This window comes from Cyrtonyx montezumae, unplaced genomic scaffold, assembly GCF_038088225.1.
Source record: "Cyrtonyx montezumae isolate F1298 unplaced genomic scaffold, pur_monq_1.0 scaffold_2, whole genome shotgun sequence".
NCBI classification, from domain to species: domain Eukaryota; kingdom Metazoa; phylum Chordata; class Aves; order Galliformes; family Odontophoridae; genus Cyrtonyx; species Cyrtonyx montezumae.
The window spans coordinates 41,980,779-42,000,555 of record NW_027071936.1 but is presented as its reverse complement, the minus strand read 5'-3'; the positions used below and the strand labels follow the sequence as shown (position 1 = coordinate 42,000,555).

The 19,777-nt window shown below is 34.4% G+C and overlaps 1 protein-coding gene across 1 annotated transcript in view; it reads left to right on the top strand.

The window, feature by feature from the left end:
* TUSC3 (tumor suppressor candidate 3) overlaps positions 1–19,777 on the top strand; it is a 100,924-nt gene that overhangs the window by 66,125 nt on the left and 15,022 nt on the right. Inside the window, exon 7 of the mRNA XM_065736120.1 lies at positions 14,648–14,711. Coding sequence (XP_065592192.1) covers positions 14,648–14,711 — 64 coding nt within the window. The remainder of the gene's footprint in view (positions 1–14,647; positions 14,712–19,777) is intronic.

Below are 19,777 nucleotides of genomic sequence, written 5' to 3'. Positions count from 1 at the left end.
GGAGACAGTTTCTCAGAGAGGTCTACAGAGATGATTCTGGATCACAACTTGGATTTAAATATTAAGCTGTAATGTCATTAATAGGTTCTATCTAAACTATCATGTGCGAAGTTGTTATTGTCTTTGTTCACATCTTTTAATAAAATAAAAGCATGAATTAGAGAATGGTTGACTGCAAATAATTCTAGTGTGGATACTTAAAGAAATGTGAAAATGCTGGAAATATAGTCACAAGAACATTTTAATTAGTTGATTATTTAAAGAAGAAGTAGAAGTTGAGAAATAGTGGAGATGTAGTGCTGGCTGTTCTCATTTTGATGTGTGATTGTAATCGTTGACAAGAATGAGTACATACATTACATATAGTAGCTTCTAGCCATCACAGTTCTTTTCTTTGTTGAGTTGGATATTACAGTAAAAATCAGTGCTTTACCTGTTGTATCCCTTTGTGAGTAAGCAAGAAGCATTACATGCATGAGTTAAAAATAAATACATGATAAGGACCAGAAGACAGAGCTCAATTTTGAGAACTTCAAGTGCTAAAGAGGGAATACTGGACCTTGTGTGTAGTATTATTGTCAGCATGTCATGAAGTTCCTCAGAGATTTTTTTCATGTACTGTTAGTCATGTTACTCAATTCACTAAAAGCTCTCTCTTAGATCAGTGTAGAAGGAACTTGCTTGAGAGGTGTTTCTAGTCACCAAAAATTGGATGTCAGTTCACCTGCTGAACCTGTATCTTGAACTTATTTGCAGAACCCATTCTTTGGTATTATTGAAAGGTACCCAGACTTCAGCATGATTTTTCTTGTGGCATCCTATTTAGTCTTCTGAAACTCAATTAAATGTTACGTAGAAATAATGCTAAAATGAAATTCTTTAATACACAGTGAATTATTTTACTTAATAGTTTATGTGCAACTACATGGCTTATTGCATAGTGTATATCTTTCTAAATATTGATGTCCATAAATTCTATGTCTAGTAAACTGTTAGTGTGAAATATTGGTTCTTTGGAAACCTATAGCAAAAAACCTATGGAGTTCTTTCAAATCAGCATTTCATACAGATTATTTCATGTACAGAGAAGAAAGCTCTGTGCTCTTTTACTACTGTGTATAAACTAAAGAAATGGTTGAGGGTAGTGTTAAGCCTTGATTCAGGTTCAGCTACTGAAGAAGTTTTAATTTCTATATATTACTGTATACAAAAATGACACAATATATTTGGCCTCATCTCTTTTTTCTTATTGTTCAAGTAATATTTCTTATTTTTATAGTAAATTGTTTTCAGAATGAAGTTCTGAGAAGAAATTCTTTTCTCAACATAAAGCATCAAATACAAAGCACTGAAAAGGTATTCTTTAATTTGTAAGATCTCTTGGGAGGTATGTCAGTTTTATCCAGATACCTAGGCTGCACAGACTGCCATTTAGCCTGAGGAAATCCACAGAAATACTTTTCAGACCTCCTTTATTTTCTCTATTTATTTTTAATTGGGAGAATGGTTCATTTAGTCCTGTTCTGCTTTTTTGATGTTGTTATTGTTTTTGTATGTTTTCTTTTTCCTATTTTCAGTGACCCTGTCAGGTTAGATGTTTGGCCTTTCTTCATCAACCTTTTTTTGTATTTAATATATCGATGCTATTACAAAAAACGTGTTGTGCTAGTGGTTTCATTCTGACTGTGGTGCGCTTTGGCAGGGAGGTTGGACTCAGTGATCTCTAGAGGTCCCTTCCAACCCCTACAATTCTGTGATTCTGTGATGAAGTTGAGTTGTCTCAGTCTCCATCCTCAAAAGAACAGGGGAAGAAAAAGAGCTAATGGGTTGAGATGTGGATAAGGCTATCACCAGTCACAGGCAAAACAGCCTAAATGTGTGGGAGAGCCCCACCAATGGCTCCTCTCCCTGAGCCCAAGGCTGCTCCTGCATGGCTTTCTGTGGGATGCAGTCTCCTTTGGGCCACATCCACTGCTGCACCACAAGTTCCTTCATGGCTGCACATGGAGATCTGCTTTGTGTGGTGCCCATAGGCTACAGAAGAATATCCTGTTAAACAGTGGACCTCTCCTGGCCTGCAGGAAACTTCTGCTTCACACCTGAAGCACCTCTAATTCTGCACTGACATTTTGGGCTGCAGAGCTACTTCCCTTGTATTTCTCTACTTTCCCACTTGCCGTTGGATACTAGTTCTTCCTTCTCTTAAATCTGCTCTCTCAAAGGCACAATGCATGTTGCTGAAGGGTTTTGCTATGGCAGTGGTGGGTCCCTTTTGGAGCTGTTTGGAAATGTCTCTTATCTGACATAGGGTAGCTGCTGGGCTTTGCTCACAGAGGTGCCTCTGCAGCCCCCTACCTGCAAAATATGGCCATGTGAGCCCCATACAGTTATTGTCATCAGTATTTAATGTTTTAATGGGCAAATCTATATCTAAAAAGTGAACCGTCTAAGGTATTACATTTCAACAACCTTACCAAAATTAATAGCATTTTTTTTTAACTACTGCTGGTTTACTACACAGTCTGACTTAAAAATCGAACAATCACTTTGACTGTAACTTCAAAAATATGTGTGGTTTGGAACTTAGATTATGCGTGCTTTATATATTGTAATCTGAAGTACATTTACTTCTCTCATATTAGAATTATGCAGTCGCAGTAAGATTTACTCAAACTAAAGCAAGGCAAAAAAAAAATTTACTGGGGAAATTTTCAGTCTTTGTCCATAACTTACAACTGAGAAGTTTGGTACAATAAAAATAGAAGATTTCTAGCTAAAGTAAAATAACTGGGCCTGTACTGCTCCCTTCCATCACCCAGCAGTAAGTAGAGGCCTAATAATTGTTTTGATTTTTTTACAAATTTCAAAACCAAAATGGGTCATGAAAGTAAAATATAAAATTTGAGTAATTTTATGAATATAGGCCTAGTTGAATTTTGAATCAAACACCAACTTCTGATAGCTGTAGAGTGTGACTAAGGTCACGTCTCTCCTGAGTTAAAAATATACTACAATTCCACAATCTAACAGTAAAAAGCTTGCAAATTCCTTGTATGCAGGTGTCAAAGTCTCACATTAGCAAGCAGTTATTATGTCTTACAAGAATCTTTCATTTGGCCTCAGGTAATTCCCAGGTTACTTTTTCCTGAGTATGTCAGCGAGTTCTATTTTCTATTGATTTTCTTCTTCTAAGTATTATTAGTTTTGACTTCTTTAGTAAAGCTAGCATTTTAAATACTTCTGTATAATCTTGAATGTAGTGATCATTTTGAACTTTGTTGTATTTTGCCGTTGTAACATTTTGGTTCTTGACTGTGGGTTTGTATTTCTTAGAGACTGCTGACAGAAGGAACTTGAACTGCAGCTTTTCTTACTGACAACAGTGTTTGATTTGTATTCATTGCAGGCTGGAATACTTGTTAAGTATAGCACTGTAGATAGGTCTGAGGTTTTGTGTCATAACATAATTTTTACCTTCAGGCTTTTATAGTATATTAAGTTAATGCTTGCAGTGCTAAACAGATGACTATATAAAATACATCATTATAAATTTGATCATTGATGAAGTAGAAGATGTTTAGTGTTACAACGCATCTATTGAAAAAAAATATTCTCTCTTCCATTCTAATAATTAGTTAATATCTGCCAGTGTTTTAAACAACAAATTTAAATAAATGACTCCCATAGCTTCCTTCATAAATCATGGATTCAAAGCATAGAAATAAATTCCTATTTGTCAAGTCTGTCCACTATCAGATTTTATATTTCAAACATGGGGTGATTCCTTTGTTCTCAGATTGTCCTGCTTCATTTTGCTCTTGTTATGTCAGCACTACTTTTTAAAATAGGCTAACTAGACTTAAAATCCCATGCAGAAAATTGCTCTGGGCAATACAGAGTAATTTTTTAATAACTCAGTTGTACAATTCTTTATAAAATATAGGTCTATTCTAGAATATTGATGTGAACATGAAAAAGCAGCACAGCAGGTCTTGGTTCTGATCCATTTTTCAGTGGATTCAATTCTCTTTTGAATTTTATATTCAGTTTAGAGGTACTAATTATCTGAAACAAAAACTAAATAAGAGAGACTGTACTGGGAAGAAGACAATAAGCATGCACCTTTTTTTCCATTGAGAAAATTCTAGTTTAGATGTGAGTTTTCTGTTATGGTGGAGTTACTAAGCTTGTAGAAGGGACCAGAGAGATTAAATACAAAAAATAAGTTTTGGAAAAAAAGTTAAAGAAGAAAAGTTGATAAGTTTTCTTCAAGTGTTGCTTGCTTGAATTCAGATTTTTTAAAAGCTGGATTAGATATGTTCCCTTTATCCCAAGAGTAACGTTAATATGTATTGCTGTGGAGCTGTAGTATATAATAAAGTTTAAGCTTCAGTATTTAGAGCTTTAGATTATTAAACTGGTATCTTATTATAATAGCTGAATCACAGAGTTGTGAAGGTTGGAAGGAATCTCTGTTCATCTGATCATCTAGTCCAACTCACATGCTAAATCAGGTTCTCCAGTATAGGTTGCACAGGAAAGCATCCAGGTGAGTTCTGAATATCTCCAGAGAAGAAAACTCCACAGCTTCTCTAGGCAACCTGTTCCAGTGCTCTGTAATCCTCAAAATTATTGAAGTTTTTCATGGAACTTCCTATGTTCCAGTTTGTGTACATTGTCCATTGTTCTGTTGCCTGACACTGTTGAAAAGAACCTGGCTGTAAATGCTTGACTTCAGCCCATTGGATATTTATAAGCACTAATAACAGAATAATAAAAGTTCTGCAGTAGTGAAACTATACTTCCTTCTTTTTAATGATTTAAACACTAATACTTCATGCACTCACATAGTTTGGTATATAAAATCGACTACTTTGTCACATAATTACCAAATCCAAGTGCATGCTTGTGTTTATGTGACTGTGTAATACATGTAGTGAAAAATGGTTCATAAAACTGTGATGATAATTTAGAATTTTTGAAACAGTTTCTTTTTTTCTATGCAGGCATCCTTTGCTTCTCTGTGACCATCAAACAAACAATAAACACAAATAGCTGAAAACAAATACATTAATACTAATATGACTGTTGTTCCTTAATGGCAACAGGAGCTATTTTCCCTAGTGTTCATTTTAAGTCAATTAGCTGTCAATCTTCCTCTCAGTAATCCAGTGTTTACATTAAAAAAATGAAGTTGAAAGTGGATCAGAGACCCACAGTAGCAGTCAAGTAATAGTTTTTCAAATTCCTGGATTTCTTAATTCATACTATATTCACTCAGATACTACTTTTTAAAATAAGTGTTATTATGTTTAAAATTGATACATAGGTTATGCTTTATTTGATACTAGAGGTGACTTTGGCATGAATGATTAGTCTGTTTTTCCTGTCCTATCTAACTTGTCAATTATGTAGACTATTTAATAGAGAGGATCATTGCACACCATTCTAGTTGAAGAAGACATATTTAGTTTTGTTAATGCAAAAAAAACAACTGTTATAAATATTTTAAGTTTTCATGCTGAATTTTGCTGATCATACCTGCATAGTATTTCTCACTTCCCTAGTTCCTTAGCATTTAAAACTGTTCCAAATATACAAATATTCCCGCTATATCTGCACAAGATTATGTGCAACTCCAAAAAAATGATGAAAGTTAATCTTGCTGTTAGTGGTAGTCTGTGAAACCTGAAGTTGAAATAACTTATTATTTCCCTAAACTCTGTGCAGCTGGATGAGGGGCAATATCTATTGTTCATGGGATGGTTAGTTACATGAAATTCAGGATTGTTCCTCACATTCCCACATTGCTTTTAATTGGGTATGGGTTCCAGTAATTTGGAATCACAGAGTTCATTCTCCTTTTTTTGGTTTCTTAATTAGAAGTTTGGATTTCCTGACTGTAGTTTGCCTTCCACATGGTAAGCAAGCAGTATATAATCCAAAGCAACTAGTAATAGTTGAACTCCAATTGCAGCCTCTCTTTCACTAATATAATTGATTTGATGCTCACCTTTGGCTGTAATAATGTTTGTAGGAATGTCATTTTTCTCTGAGGTTTTTGTCCTCCTTTTATAAGTTGATTTATTTAAAAGTTGCTAAGTTGTTACTCAAAGCATCACAGCTACAAAATTTCCTTCTCTTAGGCAGGTTGGCCAATCTGTTGTGTAAATTTTCTCAGTGTACCAGAATTCTATTTCAAAGATGGTGAAAATTTTTCATCTATGTTAAAGTCTCTCACACATGTACTGTGTGTTGTAATGCCGTTTCTGAGAAGATAAGCTGCATGCTAATCTCTCAGGTAAGTTGGGGATTCAGTGTCACAAAGGTAGCAGTTATTTTATTCCTAATGAAAGTTCAGGTCTGGTTTTTTTTTTTTTTTCCCTCTTAAATTGATGAAGTTGTGATTCATCAAAGGATTGCTGTTTCTTCTGTCTTGTTATTATTTATTAATTAATAATTGTGAGAGAATGCTCTCAGTAGGATAACTTCTAATTCAGTATTAAAGCTATATATTGAGTAAAGAGTTCAGTTTTTGGATTTGCAAGATCACCTTTACTAAATAATTCATTTCAAAGCACTTCTGGACACTCCAAGTAATACAGTAAAAAGCTGTGCAGAGGCAACCAAATTATATAGCATAAACCAGGATTTGTATACTATCTTAAATTATACCAATTACCTTTCCCAGTCAGTTAGATTGCAAAACTGAGCAGCATCTCTTCACTTTTGCTCTAGGCTTGGGAACCCAAATCATATTCCTGCTTGCTGCCAGCTGGACTCTGTGGAAGTCAGCCAACACAGTCTGTTTCAGCTAACCAGTCGTGTGAAAGCTGGCTGCTTTCTCTGAACTGTGTTTTGGTTTCAGGCAACAGAGAATACGGCAGAGAGCTCAGGCAACTAATTAACAACTGAATCAAGGACTATGTATGAGATTGTTATGCCTAGCTACAGAGCACAGTTTTTTAAGATGGACAACATTAAATCTTTCTTAATTCAGGAGAAAATTGTCCATAGCATTTAAACTGTCTAATCCAATGTAGATAATATGTTTTATACACTTATTAGATAAGAGGTCATCTCAGTGTCTGTACTAGCAGTCACAGCAAGGATGCTGGGGCGGATATATATTTTGGGTGTTTTATTTTGGAAGTCTAGTGCTGAGTTTCTAGATTGTCTGCTTTGTACTGTGCAGGGCTTGAGCATAAGCTGAACAAATTTACTAACAGCGTGTTGTCACCAGCTGTAGTAATTTTTCTGTCTACGTCTCAGTTTTTGTGTGTGCACTGCTACTGTTCTCTTAGTCCTCATCTTGTTGATCTGTAGCTAAGCTGGATTAGTTTTCATGTAGAGGATAGACATTGCTTAAGAGAGTACTTACTAGCAACACAACAAAGTTTTCAGCATAGTGGCATTCTGTTGGCTTTCATTTGAGTTGGAGATGCTCACAGAGCTAGCAGCTTTCTAAAAGAGTTTATTTCCTGTGGGTAGAGCTAAATTAAACTGATCTTATTTCATTGTTACATAAAAGAAAGATCCCTGAAAAAACTGCTATTTTAAGTATTTGCTGCGCATTTCCTGCTGTGGTCATAAATTTTCAGTCTTCCAGAACCAAATTTATTAAATCAAGCTTTAAATAAGGACTGAGTTTAGATTTATTCTGTTTTAATACTACATTCAGTTGTGAAGTGGTTAAGCATCATTTGCAGATATACCTTTTAATTACTACTTATCTACAGTAAGAAAACAAATATATATACCATATTAAACATTTGAGCATGATCATAACTTTGGAAATAAATATATGATGAGATTAGTCAAAGTTTTTTGATCCTTTTAGTAAACAGTCACAACTTATGTTTTTCTACTTTTGATAGAGATATTACTTCAACTGTTTATCTACTTTTTCAGTATTAAGCTCTTTAAGATAAACTTATAGTCTATTGGGTTCTTAAGTTAAAATTCTTATCTGTATGTTTGAACTCAATGGAGTAATAAAATAAGCATATTTTAGAGAGCATGCTCCAAGTGAAACTCTGCTGTTCTTCAGTAAGCATGATATATAAACAAGAAGCTGCAGTGGAGAAGTTTGAAAGCTATGAACCTGAATCTGTTTTTCGTCTTGCTTTACTGTTCCATACTTGACATGGAAAAATGGATCTTCCTGGAGAAATTCTTACATAATCATGAAAACAAACAGTAAAAGTTTATCCTAGTGTTTAGCCATGAAGTGTTTCTTTACCAAATGAATTAGTTTTTCTCCACAACGTTTGACCTTCCGTATTCACACATACAATGATAAAGTAAGTGAACAGTATTGTGAGATAGTGTTTTAAAACTTTCGCATTTTTAGTATTTAAGTACTGTAGTCAGTCACAGTACTCCTGGATGTTAATGTGAAAACAGAAAGAACTCTGATGTAAGTTCTTTTTATGGTTTATTTGCTCTATAGATTAAGAGAAAATAACAAATTATTACAGCTAATGTAAGTTCTTGGCAAAATTGATTGACTGTAATTGAAGTAGGCCATTCTGAAGACATACTCATAATTAAGTAATCCATAGCTTTGCATAATGTTCCTCTTTTTGATGAATTTCATCCTGAATGTTAATGTGCTAAATTAAGACAAATTGATAGTGTTTTATCCAGTCTGCGCGGAGTTTGTAAATTTATTTTGGAGTAATTATCTAGTGTGTAACTTTACCTCTTTCTACATATATTAGCTTGAATTTGGCTTGTTCTTTCTTCCAGGAGATAGTATTCATCTAGAGATTTCTTCTGTGTGCAATCAGCATTCAGATATATTAATGTATGAATTGTTAAATCATAAAAATTCAAAACTGCGATTAAATAGAATTTAACCCACAGAAAGTAGCTGGTAGAAAATAGGTTCAGATTGGGTCTAGGGAAATAAAACCTAATGTAGGTAAGGTGTGATTGGAATTTGTTCTTAATCTGCCTGTAGCTAAGTTCTGTGCCATCTTTGTTGCCATGTGGATATGCAGCTGTCTCACAGCAGGCCTCCCATACATCTGTAAAGAATGCAGGTGCATTCTTTTCTCCTCCACTTCAGGAAATCAGCAAGCAGTTTCAGAGGCGATCAGCTAGTTAGTCCTCTCCTCCTTTGATGCTGTCACCTGCTTGTTTTTCTGTGCAGTATAGATTTTGCAGAAATAATGAAAAATGAAATTTTTCCACAAAGCCAAATCCAGCGAGCAGGGCCCTGTAACAGCTTTCCTTTGCAGCTTGCTAGAGCTGAGCCAGCAGGGTTCTTAAGTCCCTGGGAAGCTTCCTGGCCCAGTGGCCAAGCATGTACCATAAAATGCAGATACATATGGCACTGACTTGCTGCCTGTGTGAATCTGCACAGAGAGCACTGCCTTAACCAGCACCTGCTGTAATGCAGAGCTCATGTACACATGGCCACCACAAGCAGCCTAATCCTGCTCTTTGCTTTTCACCACGATAAATGTTCACTAGTGGTCACACATACTGTATATATACCTGGAGTAGTAGCTGGCCATAGCTCCCAGTCCTCTCCAGTTGCTGGTCCATGGCTCTTAACTCCAACTGCTGGCACCCAGGCATGTTCTTTTGCTTAGCAGGTCCTCCAGCCTGAATTTCTCTATCAGTCACATGTACAAAATACAGAACACACAAAAACTGTCCTAGTACTAACTATCTAAGCAAGATCAGGCTGTGGTGATGAGGCAGGGCTTAGTCAGACAAAAGGACTAACTAGCATCCTGCTTACGCTCAGCAATCTCCTTCTGCCACTTGCATTTTTCTCATGTTTGTTCTTCACCCATACACTTTATGCCATCTCTTTTTTTTCCCTTTTCTCCTCCCAAACAAGCAATCTGCCCCATTCATTATATCCATAATCACCACATTTTGCATTTTTGATGCAGTAACATCTTTGTAACATGGTATTATTGATACTGTTCTGTGAGTCCTGCTGGTTTTACAAGATTTAACTATCCAAAAGACCCTGAAAGTCCTCCCTAGGATTAATTTATGAGTGTTGGCTGTCTTATATGACTTCATCGTAGCCACATGTGAAATCCAGCTGTTCCTCATAGTATTACTGGCAGCTTTTATCAGACACTATTCTGCTGGACTCCTCCTCTGCTGCCATCTGTCACAAGTCAACAAATTATAACAGAATAAAGCTAGAAAAGTTCAATCTCTACTGTGTTTCCACCAATATTGGTGTCTGAAGTTTTGGATCAGCATAACAAAACAGGAAGCATTACTTTGAGAGCAGCCCTGGCATTTATTTTTAGGAAAGAGTACTAGAACACTTGAAATCATGCTTTGGCTTGAGTGTAAAGCTCCAGAAGTTAATTGTACTGTCTTAAGACTTGTAGCTTAAAGATGCCTTTTTTTTCCTGGTTGCTTTATTTATATTGTATTAACAGAAAGAGAAGATAGAGCACACATTACATTTAACGGAAGTATTTTACTGAATGTGACAACTATCAGTCTTGAAGGGGAATCACAAGCATGTACTGTACTTAGGGAAATTTAAAAATATATTACACTGTTGTTATCCTTGAATAGCTTAGTGAGGTATTATATGTATGTGCCATCTGCAGTTCTATAACACTAAATATTTAATGAGTTTACAAATAGTAGATAAATATTTAACACTACTTTATAGAATTTTGCACGCAATAAACAATTGTTTGTCACTGCCAAATATTATGGACTGATTTAGCTAAATAATTATTTTAGTTAGCAATTCAAATTGCTTCTGAAATAGGACAATGTTAAAGCTCTAAAAAGACACATTCATAGACTTAGCCACTCATATTTCAGTTCTGCTATTAATTTTTCTAGCACAGCATTTGCTGTTGTCTCAGTTGTAGCCATTTTTTGTCTGTACAGCTTTTCTGCTTAAGTTATGGTTGCATCTGTTCTGATGGACTTCAGCTTTACATCTGATATGGACTTTCCCCCTGGATGCTTCTAAAATGAAAGAGAAATACTGAGTTTATTCATGAGTGTATTTAAAGCAATTGCCTAGAACATTCTCAGCTGGATAGACTTCACAGAGTTTCCAAATGTGGATTAAGTGTAAAAAAGCAGAAAAGGTAGCAAAAATGGAAATCTTCCTTCTCTGTCCTTCAGTAGTTTGTAGGCTCAAATAAAATTTCACAAAAACATATTCCTTACATGTAGATTGTTCAGATATTTTATGAAGGGAAAGAAGTGTGAAAATAAAGACTTTTCACATAACCATATGGACATGGAAGTTAATTGCAGAAAAAGCACAAGTAATTCCTTACATGCAGTAGTTAGGATACATTCCTCATTTGATAAAGGTTCAGTCAGAGACAAACTCAGGTGATTCACATTATATTGTTAAATGCAAGGTATTTTGGTTATCCTTGTCACTGAATCAGACTTCTACTTTCTGAACTTCTACAGTACCATTACTCAGACTGATCTGCTGCTGCTGGTGAGATGTCCCACCCTGTTGTTTTGAGTATTTGGAGAATAATGGCATGAGGAAGAAGTGTGAGGAGCCTCATGGTTACCTTTACTTTATTACTACGTATCTGTAAAGTATAGCTTATCTAAGCAGATTCGTAATAGAACATAAAATTATATATATATATTTATGGACAGTAAACATCTATTTAACATTTCATCTAATGTTCTCTTGTCATCTCTTTTAAGTTAACCTGACATCTTTTGATCTCTCATTTAACATTGGTATGGTGGTGAGGTGTTTTTTGGTTATGATAGCTACTTGCTTTACTTTTATCCATTCTTATTCCTTTTCCAGGGAGGGAACAGTAGGTAACAATACACATGTAAAGTCTCCAGAACTAAATCAAAGTGCATTTACTTCCTTGCAAGCAAGGCTATGTCTTTGGCAACTAACATTTTATAAATATAACATTAATCCCTTTGAGATGTTTAACCAGAAATTCATATTCATCATCTTGTTTTCAAAGAAGAATCTTTGCTTTAGGTCTTCTAGGCAGGTGTCTTTCCATGTTCCATTTTGTTTGTTTTAGTTTGATTCAAACTTTCTGTTTGCAAATAAACTCTGTCTAGTCCATGTATTTTTTTTTAACTCCATGTAGTGATGATGAGAATATCTCTTTTCATAATTTTTTGTTCTTAAAGATTTATCTTCAGAGAGGTTGATCTACTGGTGTGCTTTGTATCTTGAAAGCTTCTCAAACAGCTCCTGGAAAATCCTGAAATTAAAAAAAAAAAAAAAAGATGAGATAAATATGCATTTCTTACATTATGCGATAAAAACGGTTTATTGGGGAATTTAATGAATAGACAATTGAAGATTTCTGATTGAGAACTTAGGATGAAAGCTGAGCAATCTAATGTCAAGAAACTGTTTGAAGAGAATAATGATTCCTGTGCTTATTTCACATGCATATACGTATGCGTGCTTTGATTTCTGTTCCATCAGTCATATTCCATTGATTTGAATTGCTACAATAAAAGTGAAAAATGAATATAAAGCATGTCAATAAAAATGATGGCTCTTATCTAAATGTTTTACAGATACAAAAGGTTTTATATTTATAGCCTTAACAGTAATTTGAAAGACACTTTTATTAAATGAAGATAATGTTCTCTGTTCAACACAAAAATGCATTTCTTTTAGTTCTCACTCTATGTTTTTGTACATTTTAGTGTATGTGTAGGCAGAGACCAGTAGTGATTATGTGAAAATGCATGTAGGTAGTTATTAACTACAAAGTGTTATTAGACTATGTTGTGCTTTTCTGATAGAAAGTACATTGCTTATTTTACTTCACCTCATATTATCAAATACAGTATATATGTAATTATTAGAAGGTTTAGATTATAACTTGGTGTAATAGTAATAAAAAGAAATAGATATGTGCTGTTAAGCACACTAGAATCCAGATCCTGCAAATGTATTTACACATAACTATATATGTATTCCTTTAGTTGCATGAGAAATAGTGACAGACATTATTTTGCAGCACTGTGGTCACAACTGAATTAGTGTATACTGAAGAGGAAGATTTTTGTACAGTCTTTCCATCATCATGCTGGAGGAAATCGTGGATAAAGCAACCTTAATTTAGCCTATATTTTTATAAAAAGATGAAGTTGATTGAGTAAATGTGTTTGTACTGACAATGAGATTGTGTTCTCTAGTTACAGTTTTATGTGCTAAGAGCTTCACTTATATCACTTTGCACAGAGCAGCAAGGAACAGTGATTAAGGATCAGTCTATTAAGGAGCATTTTAGCTTCATTTTAATTTTTCTTACTGTGAAATATTCCCATTTTCTTCCTCTTTTATATCACTCTATCTTACCTCAGTGAGATTTATGAGGGGCTCTGACAAAAAGTAAGGAAATAAAGATTGGCTTATTGTCATAATCACACTGCAGTGAGGTAATCATATGAGATCAGTGATTTTTATCTTGTTAAAGAAAAAGACATTTTATTTGAGAAATTGAGTCTTTAGATACACAAAGTTCTTGTGTGCTTTAGCAGATAACCAACCACTGCATAAAAAATGATTTATAATATCTTATGAATTAAATATTTAGACAGCGAATTAACCAGAAATTAACACGTGTGTTTGAAAGCATTCTTTTGTATGCTGAAGTGTCGGAGCATTTCAAATTGGAATTGTTCTCAATCTCGACATCAATAGTATTTAGGCATAAATATTCAGAATAAAATGAATTAAAGCAAAATATTAGAGGTAGAAGAAACAAACTATCAAAACCCTGAAACCATGAGGAGGTCAAAATTTTCCTTTTTCTTTACCTTATCAGGAATAAGCATTTTTCTATTTAATTGGAGTGAAAATTGTGTCTGTGCTTCAGAAGAATATGTATAAAAATATTTTGAGAACAAAGTATATTTAATTTCAGATATGATAGTACAACAAACTGTATTTGAATAATTGATTGCAGTTATGATACAGTAGAGGAAAATAGAGAACCTTGTTCATTCTGTGCATTTACAGTCCTTCACATTTTTGCTTTCGTTTGATATCATAGCTAGTAAAAGTTTCTGAATAGTATTCTGTATTAACAAGAAATGTACAAAATGAGCTCATTAAAAATAAGTATTTGGAATTATTCACATTTAGTACCTGTGATTTTTTTTACTACAATTTCATACAAAAATATATTTCATATAAATTTTATTTATGATTTTTATGGATACAAGAGTATTTTCATTGCAAAGGATGGAATATAGTTTTCATGAAGTAACTTCAGTCAAAGAGCAATAAGACTGACTTTTTAAAGGCAGTATTTTAACTTCAGACCTGTGTTGAGGCATGTCCTTGATTTCATCAACTTTGTCTCTGAAACTCTGTATGTCCTGAGCAAATAAATGCATGCACTTTCCTCCACTTTAGCAGTGTGAAAATAACTGCAGCATATTGTGTTCATATATTAAGTATTACATCTTGCGTATATGTATGATTTCTCTAAATGTTGTTTTAACGTTCTTTTTGACTAAACTTAGATACATGTGTATGTGTTCAGCTATATCTGCTGCAGTCTATTTTTCTGCAAAACAGTCTTTATCTGCATTCACATACACCTAATTGTGTTATTTTCAATTGAATACTTTGTTTTGAAGAGAATTCGTTTGTTTGTTTGTTTTTCAGAGTTACATACACGGAAGTAGTCAAGCTCAGTTTGTTGCAGAATCGCACATCATTCTTCTACTGAGTATCCTTCAAAATCATGATGAATAGAAAAAAAAAGCAAGCTGACCTATTAATTTCTCTGACAGTGATCATTCAACTTTTGAACAGGTATTGTATTTTGGCTTAGTATATGATTAAATAAATATTCAATGTTGTTTCTATATTTGTTACCAAGGAAAGCCAGTATTGCTTTTTGCTAACATGTACCTTATCTCCCTTTTAACTCTTAATGCCTGGTTATACCTGTAATGTTTTTCCCTTTGGTGTTTTTTCTTCAATGGCAGAAAGTAATTTTCTTCTCTTTTTCACTGTATTTTAAAAGTTAAACATGATATTTTTAGGTTATTTTACTTGTTTTAATTGATAAGGAGAACATGCTAGCTCCCTAAATTGATATTTAATAATAATGTATAAAGATATGTTTTGTTTTGCAGTAATATTTGTGGTGTTTGTTGTTGTTATTTTTCTTACTACCTAGTCTAAACAATTTGCATCCTGCTTTTAGGAGAATAATTAACTCAGTCATTTTTGTTCTCACATTAACTCATGACATTATTTTCAATTTTTCAATCCTATTGAGTCAGAGCAAATTACACTTTTTGCACAAAAATGTCTTAAGAATATGTAAGAAAAATTAAGAAAAATGTGTGTTCTCTCTCTCAAGCTTTAAGACTTGCTTTTGATCAGATTTGCTCAGCAAGGGGAAACTGTAGTCACTATTAACTGATATTAAGTAGAATCATTCATTCAGAAGTATTTTTATTCAGAGAATGAGAAGAACAAGAGAAAAGCCGGTGTTTCCCTAGCTGTGAAGTAGGCACTGGATCTCAGACTTTGATTCTTTGATCATAGCTACTCCCTTGTCCACTCTGACATGACACCTGAGGACATATCCTGCCCTTTGTCTGGCTTCCCCATCTGCCACCTAATTTGGCATTCAGTATCCAAAGAGAACACCATCATTGTGTCTTCTTGCTCCCTTCTTTCCATAATTTGTGTCATTAACATAGCATGAATTTTGCTACCTACCTACTTGCTCCACATATAGCCATGGGAAATTTAACTTAAAAGTTATGATAATATTTTTCAGATTATGTGCAATATTCCTTATTGAACTATTCTAATATGTCCAGTTCTGTGTCCACTCCCAGTCCCAAGACAGGATAAATACAGCCTTCCTTGAGCAAATCCAGTAAAACATCACAAAAATGATTAGAAGACTGGAGCACCTCTCATATGAGGAAAGGCTGGGACTGTTTAACCTAGAGTAGAAAAGACTCAGGGAGAATCTTGTCAGTCAGTATGTGTGATTTCCTCCCCACTGGGAGGGAATGAAGTTGATGTTGACAGACTTCCTTAGTAGTACTCTCTGACAGGATAAGACACAATGGACCCAGAGAGAACATCTAGTTTCTCAATCTGAAGGTAAAAACTGTCTGCGGTCACGGGACACTCTCTCTTTCCTTGGGGATCGACTCAGCAGTGGGTGCTCGCTGCCGTCCACCTTCAGCGTTAGCGTAAGGCCTTCGGTTTATCGGGCACTCTCTCTTGCTCATTTTATTTGATTTATTAGCTTTAATTCCAATTATATCGTATTATATTGTGTTATTTTGCTTTCTGATATCTATTTAGTAAATTAGCTTTCCTCCTCAGATTGTTGCCATGGTTTTGTTTCTAGGCCCATCTCCCTTTTCCCTTTTCCCTTTTCCCTTCCCCCCTTCCCCTTTCCTGGGGCGTGGGTCCGTGGGTCCCCCACACCAATTGTCATGGTACCAGGCTGAACCTGCCCGTAAACCGTAGACATTCTGATATTCCTTTTACCTTATGAAATGAGGATTTTCTAGGTCTGTCAAAATCATACATGTTAATTCTGTTGTTTGAAATCAAATGGTCATGTGGTCCACATGACACCAGAGATACAAAAGTATCTCTGGTCAAACTCCAGCGCAGCACAGCTTCACTGCCTTTGTACTTTGAGAGCATTTTAGTCCAGAACAGTATCTCCACTCTGTCCAGAGGTCTCATGTATCTAAACCATAATATATCCAAATCTACAGAGTTGACTTAGCATTCCAATACAATTTTCCCATTAGAAGGAATGTAGTACAAGGTACCTGGTTGCCAATGCTTAAGCTGATCCAGTATTAATAAGTATTGCTGCACACACATGAATGTCTGTTCAGTCATTCAGTTGGCACTCAGCCTGTTAGTTCTGGTATGAATCAAATATATTGAGCTAAAACCAGAAGTGTCTAAGCTAATAAGACCTACTGCATGAATACTTGGCAGAACAGTGAAAGAATTTGCTTGGTTAAAATTTACAGTTCTTCTTTGATTCTGTTTGGACTTTTTGCCAACCTTGTAGTGGGATCTTCAGTAATATTTTTATGCAAAAAGATTTTAATTTTTTTTTTCTGGCTGCCTCTGCCCCAGTTTAGTTAGTTTGGCATGAAGTTCAGCCTATGTCTGTTGAGTTTCAACACATTCTGGGATTCCTTCCCAGAAGCAATGAAAACTGATTAAAATTTGCAGTTGTAGATTTTTCATGTAATACATTGTGATATTTATTCCTATATCAGCCTGATGATCCCTCCTGTGTGTAATTTATGCACACAATAATTTGGAAAGTTATGCAAGATGAATACATTTATTCACATAAGCAATTGTGCAAAGGCAGTGTACATACTATTTGTTGGCTACTACATAAAAAAGAGGTTATATCTGAACATGTTACAGTTTGACAATAATGCTTAGCATATTCTCAAGTTATTGTCAGTCATAGTTTACATCTTTGTGCAGCAGTGACTTTTAACCTCATCTTTAGATGAGTTTAAAACATCAAACCATAATTGGCAACTTAGGGATTTTGTAACCAGACCTAACATACAGAATATTTTAGCTCCTTGCCACTGATGAATACATTTTTATTTCTTTTTAATCCTTTTTTTTGGATTGATAGTGGCACAGGATTCTACAGCAATGAATCTTTGCACTGTTAATTTCATGAAACTTTGTGCATTTATTAATTCATGGGAAATAGTGTTCAGTGCCTTTTTAATTTTAATTTATTTTTTCAATCTATTTCAGGCTTCATAGAATATAGATTTATCTTTCTTTTCTTCTCTCCAAGCTGAAAAACTGTACATTTCCATTTTGGCAATGATGTTCCAGACTGCTGGTGTCTGTTCTTTCAGCCCTTTCCTGGCAGAAAAAGGGTCACAGACAATGACTCAGAAATAAAAATCAGGTATTTATAAAGAACAAAAAACTGCAGGTAGAGATTCAACTGTGGAATTAAGATCTGTCTAAGGGAGTAAAAATATGAAGTAAACTGCACGATCTGTGCTGTTGTTGGTGTTAATTATAGCTGTATCAATCACTTGAAATGTGCAGTGCTGAGCTGTAATTGTGTGTCTGTGTGAAGGTACAGTAAGAAAGGTAAGGAACAGTAAGGTTGGAGGGGCTTTGTTGAAGTCCAAAGACTCATTTGTTCATTTCACCAAGCAATACTTTTACGAATGCCCATTGTCATTCCTTGGGAAATAAACTGTCTTGAATGTATGTATCTTTTTCTTCATGCAGTAACATTAAATCTTTATAATGCAGAGTAAGCTTAAAAGTTACCATAAATATTTGCTTTTTCAAGAGTTTCAGTTATTAAGCAAATAATTTGCATAGAAGATGTAAATCTAAAGGCACTATGATAGGAATTAATAGTTACTTTTAGCATGATAATCTTTCTCATTATTACTGTAAACCTACTTAACTTTAATTGTGATAAAAACACATGCACCTAATTGAAAATAAAAATGTCTCTCCAGTTTGTTAATTTGAATTTCCCAAAGCAAAATTGAATGTGACAGCTGTGTAGGTGGATATGAGATGTTGATTGAAAAGGAAAAAGAAACTTGATTGGTTATGAAGGAAAATACAAATCTTTTCCATAGCAGTTAAATTATACCTTTTAAGAAAGACATTTCCTGTCCTACAGAGTGAATTTAATGAAGTATACTAAGTGCCTCTTTGGTTTAAGGAAACTTAAGCACAGTATGAATTTAAATGGAAGTTGCCTTTCCATGTGTCAGTAGAGTTTGTGTAAATGTAGTCACTTGAGTGTAGGAAATTAGTCCTAGAAATGCATGTTTAGATCTCTGTTCCAAGACACTATCAGTTATTCATAATGGAATCAAATTGTGTCCCCCAGAAATTATGTAAAAAGATGCTGATGGAAGAAGTGAGAGATAGACTTTCTATTTGTTTAATCCTAAGAGTAAGAAAAAAAAGATCACCACTGTTGAAAAATATGAAACTAATCACACAGAACTATAGCATTTTTAAATGTTTTCTTAATTAACTATATAAATCAATGTGCAGTGTAACAAAATATGCTGCATGTTTTCAGTGCTCTACTTGTACTTATCCACTAATAAAGATGTCTATAAACCTTGTAGGCTCTTTTGGAGGCTGCCTGACTCCTACCAAATATAAGGAAGTATATGTAGATGGTAATTAGAAAAATCAATAGTACTGTGATTGATGTTTCTTTCCATTACCTCATTTACCAACTGATTTGATCTCAAAATAATTCATAATTTATGACCTTCTGAGGAAAATACTAAAATCTCTTAGATGCCACTGAGATGCATAATGACTTTGTTTGTAGCTGTGTATTTGTGAGTACAACAAGCAGTGTTTTTCATCAGCTAATTGAATGACAAGTTGGAGAATTGCTCTCAAATGTGGTATGTGTCCCATGTATGAAATTGCTAACTCTGCAGTTCAGTGGTTTTCAACCATTTTCAATATCTGACTTTCTGTAAATTTCCAGTGGAAGTGCAGAACCTTGTGAAGCAAATTTAGCTGTTGCTCTGGCAATTGCCTGATTTTCCTTATCTGCCTTTTACAAATATCTGACTGCTAGTACACAGATGAAAAAGCATTCACTATCTGCAGGCTGAAGACAACAGGATTTTTCATTGTTTCTCCATCAGCTCATAGTTTTAATGGGTATTTTAATTGTTAAGTGACACAATTATTTGGCTAAGAGTTACAGAAACATAGTCCAAAAATAAGCTTTTTACCTTCTGT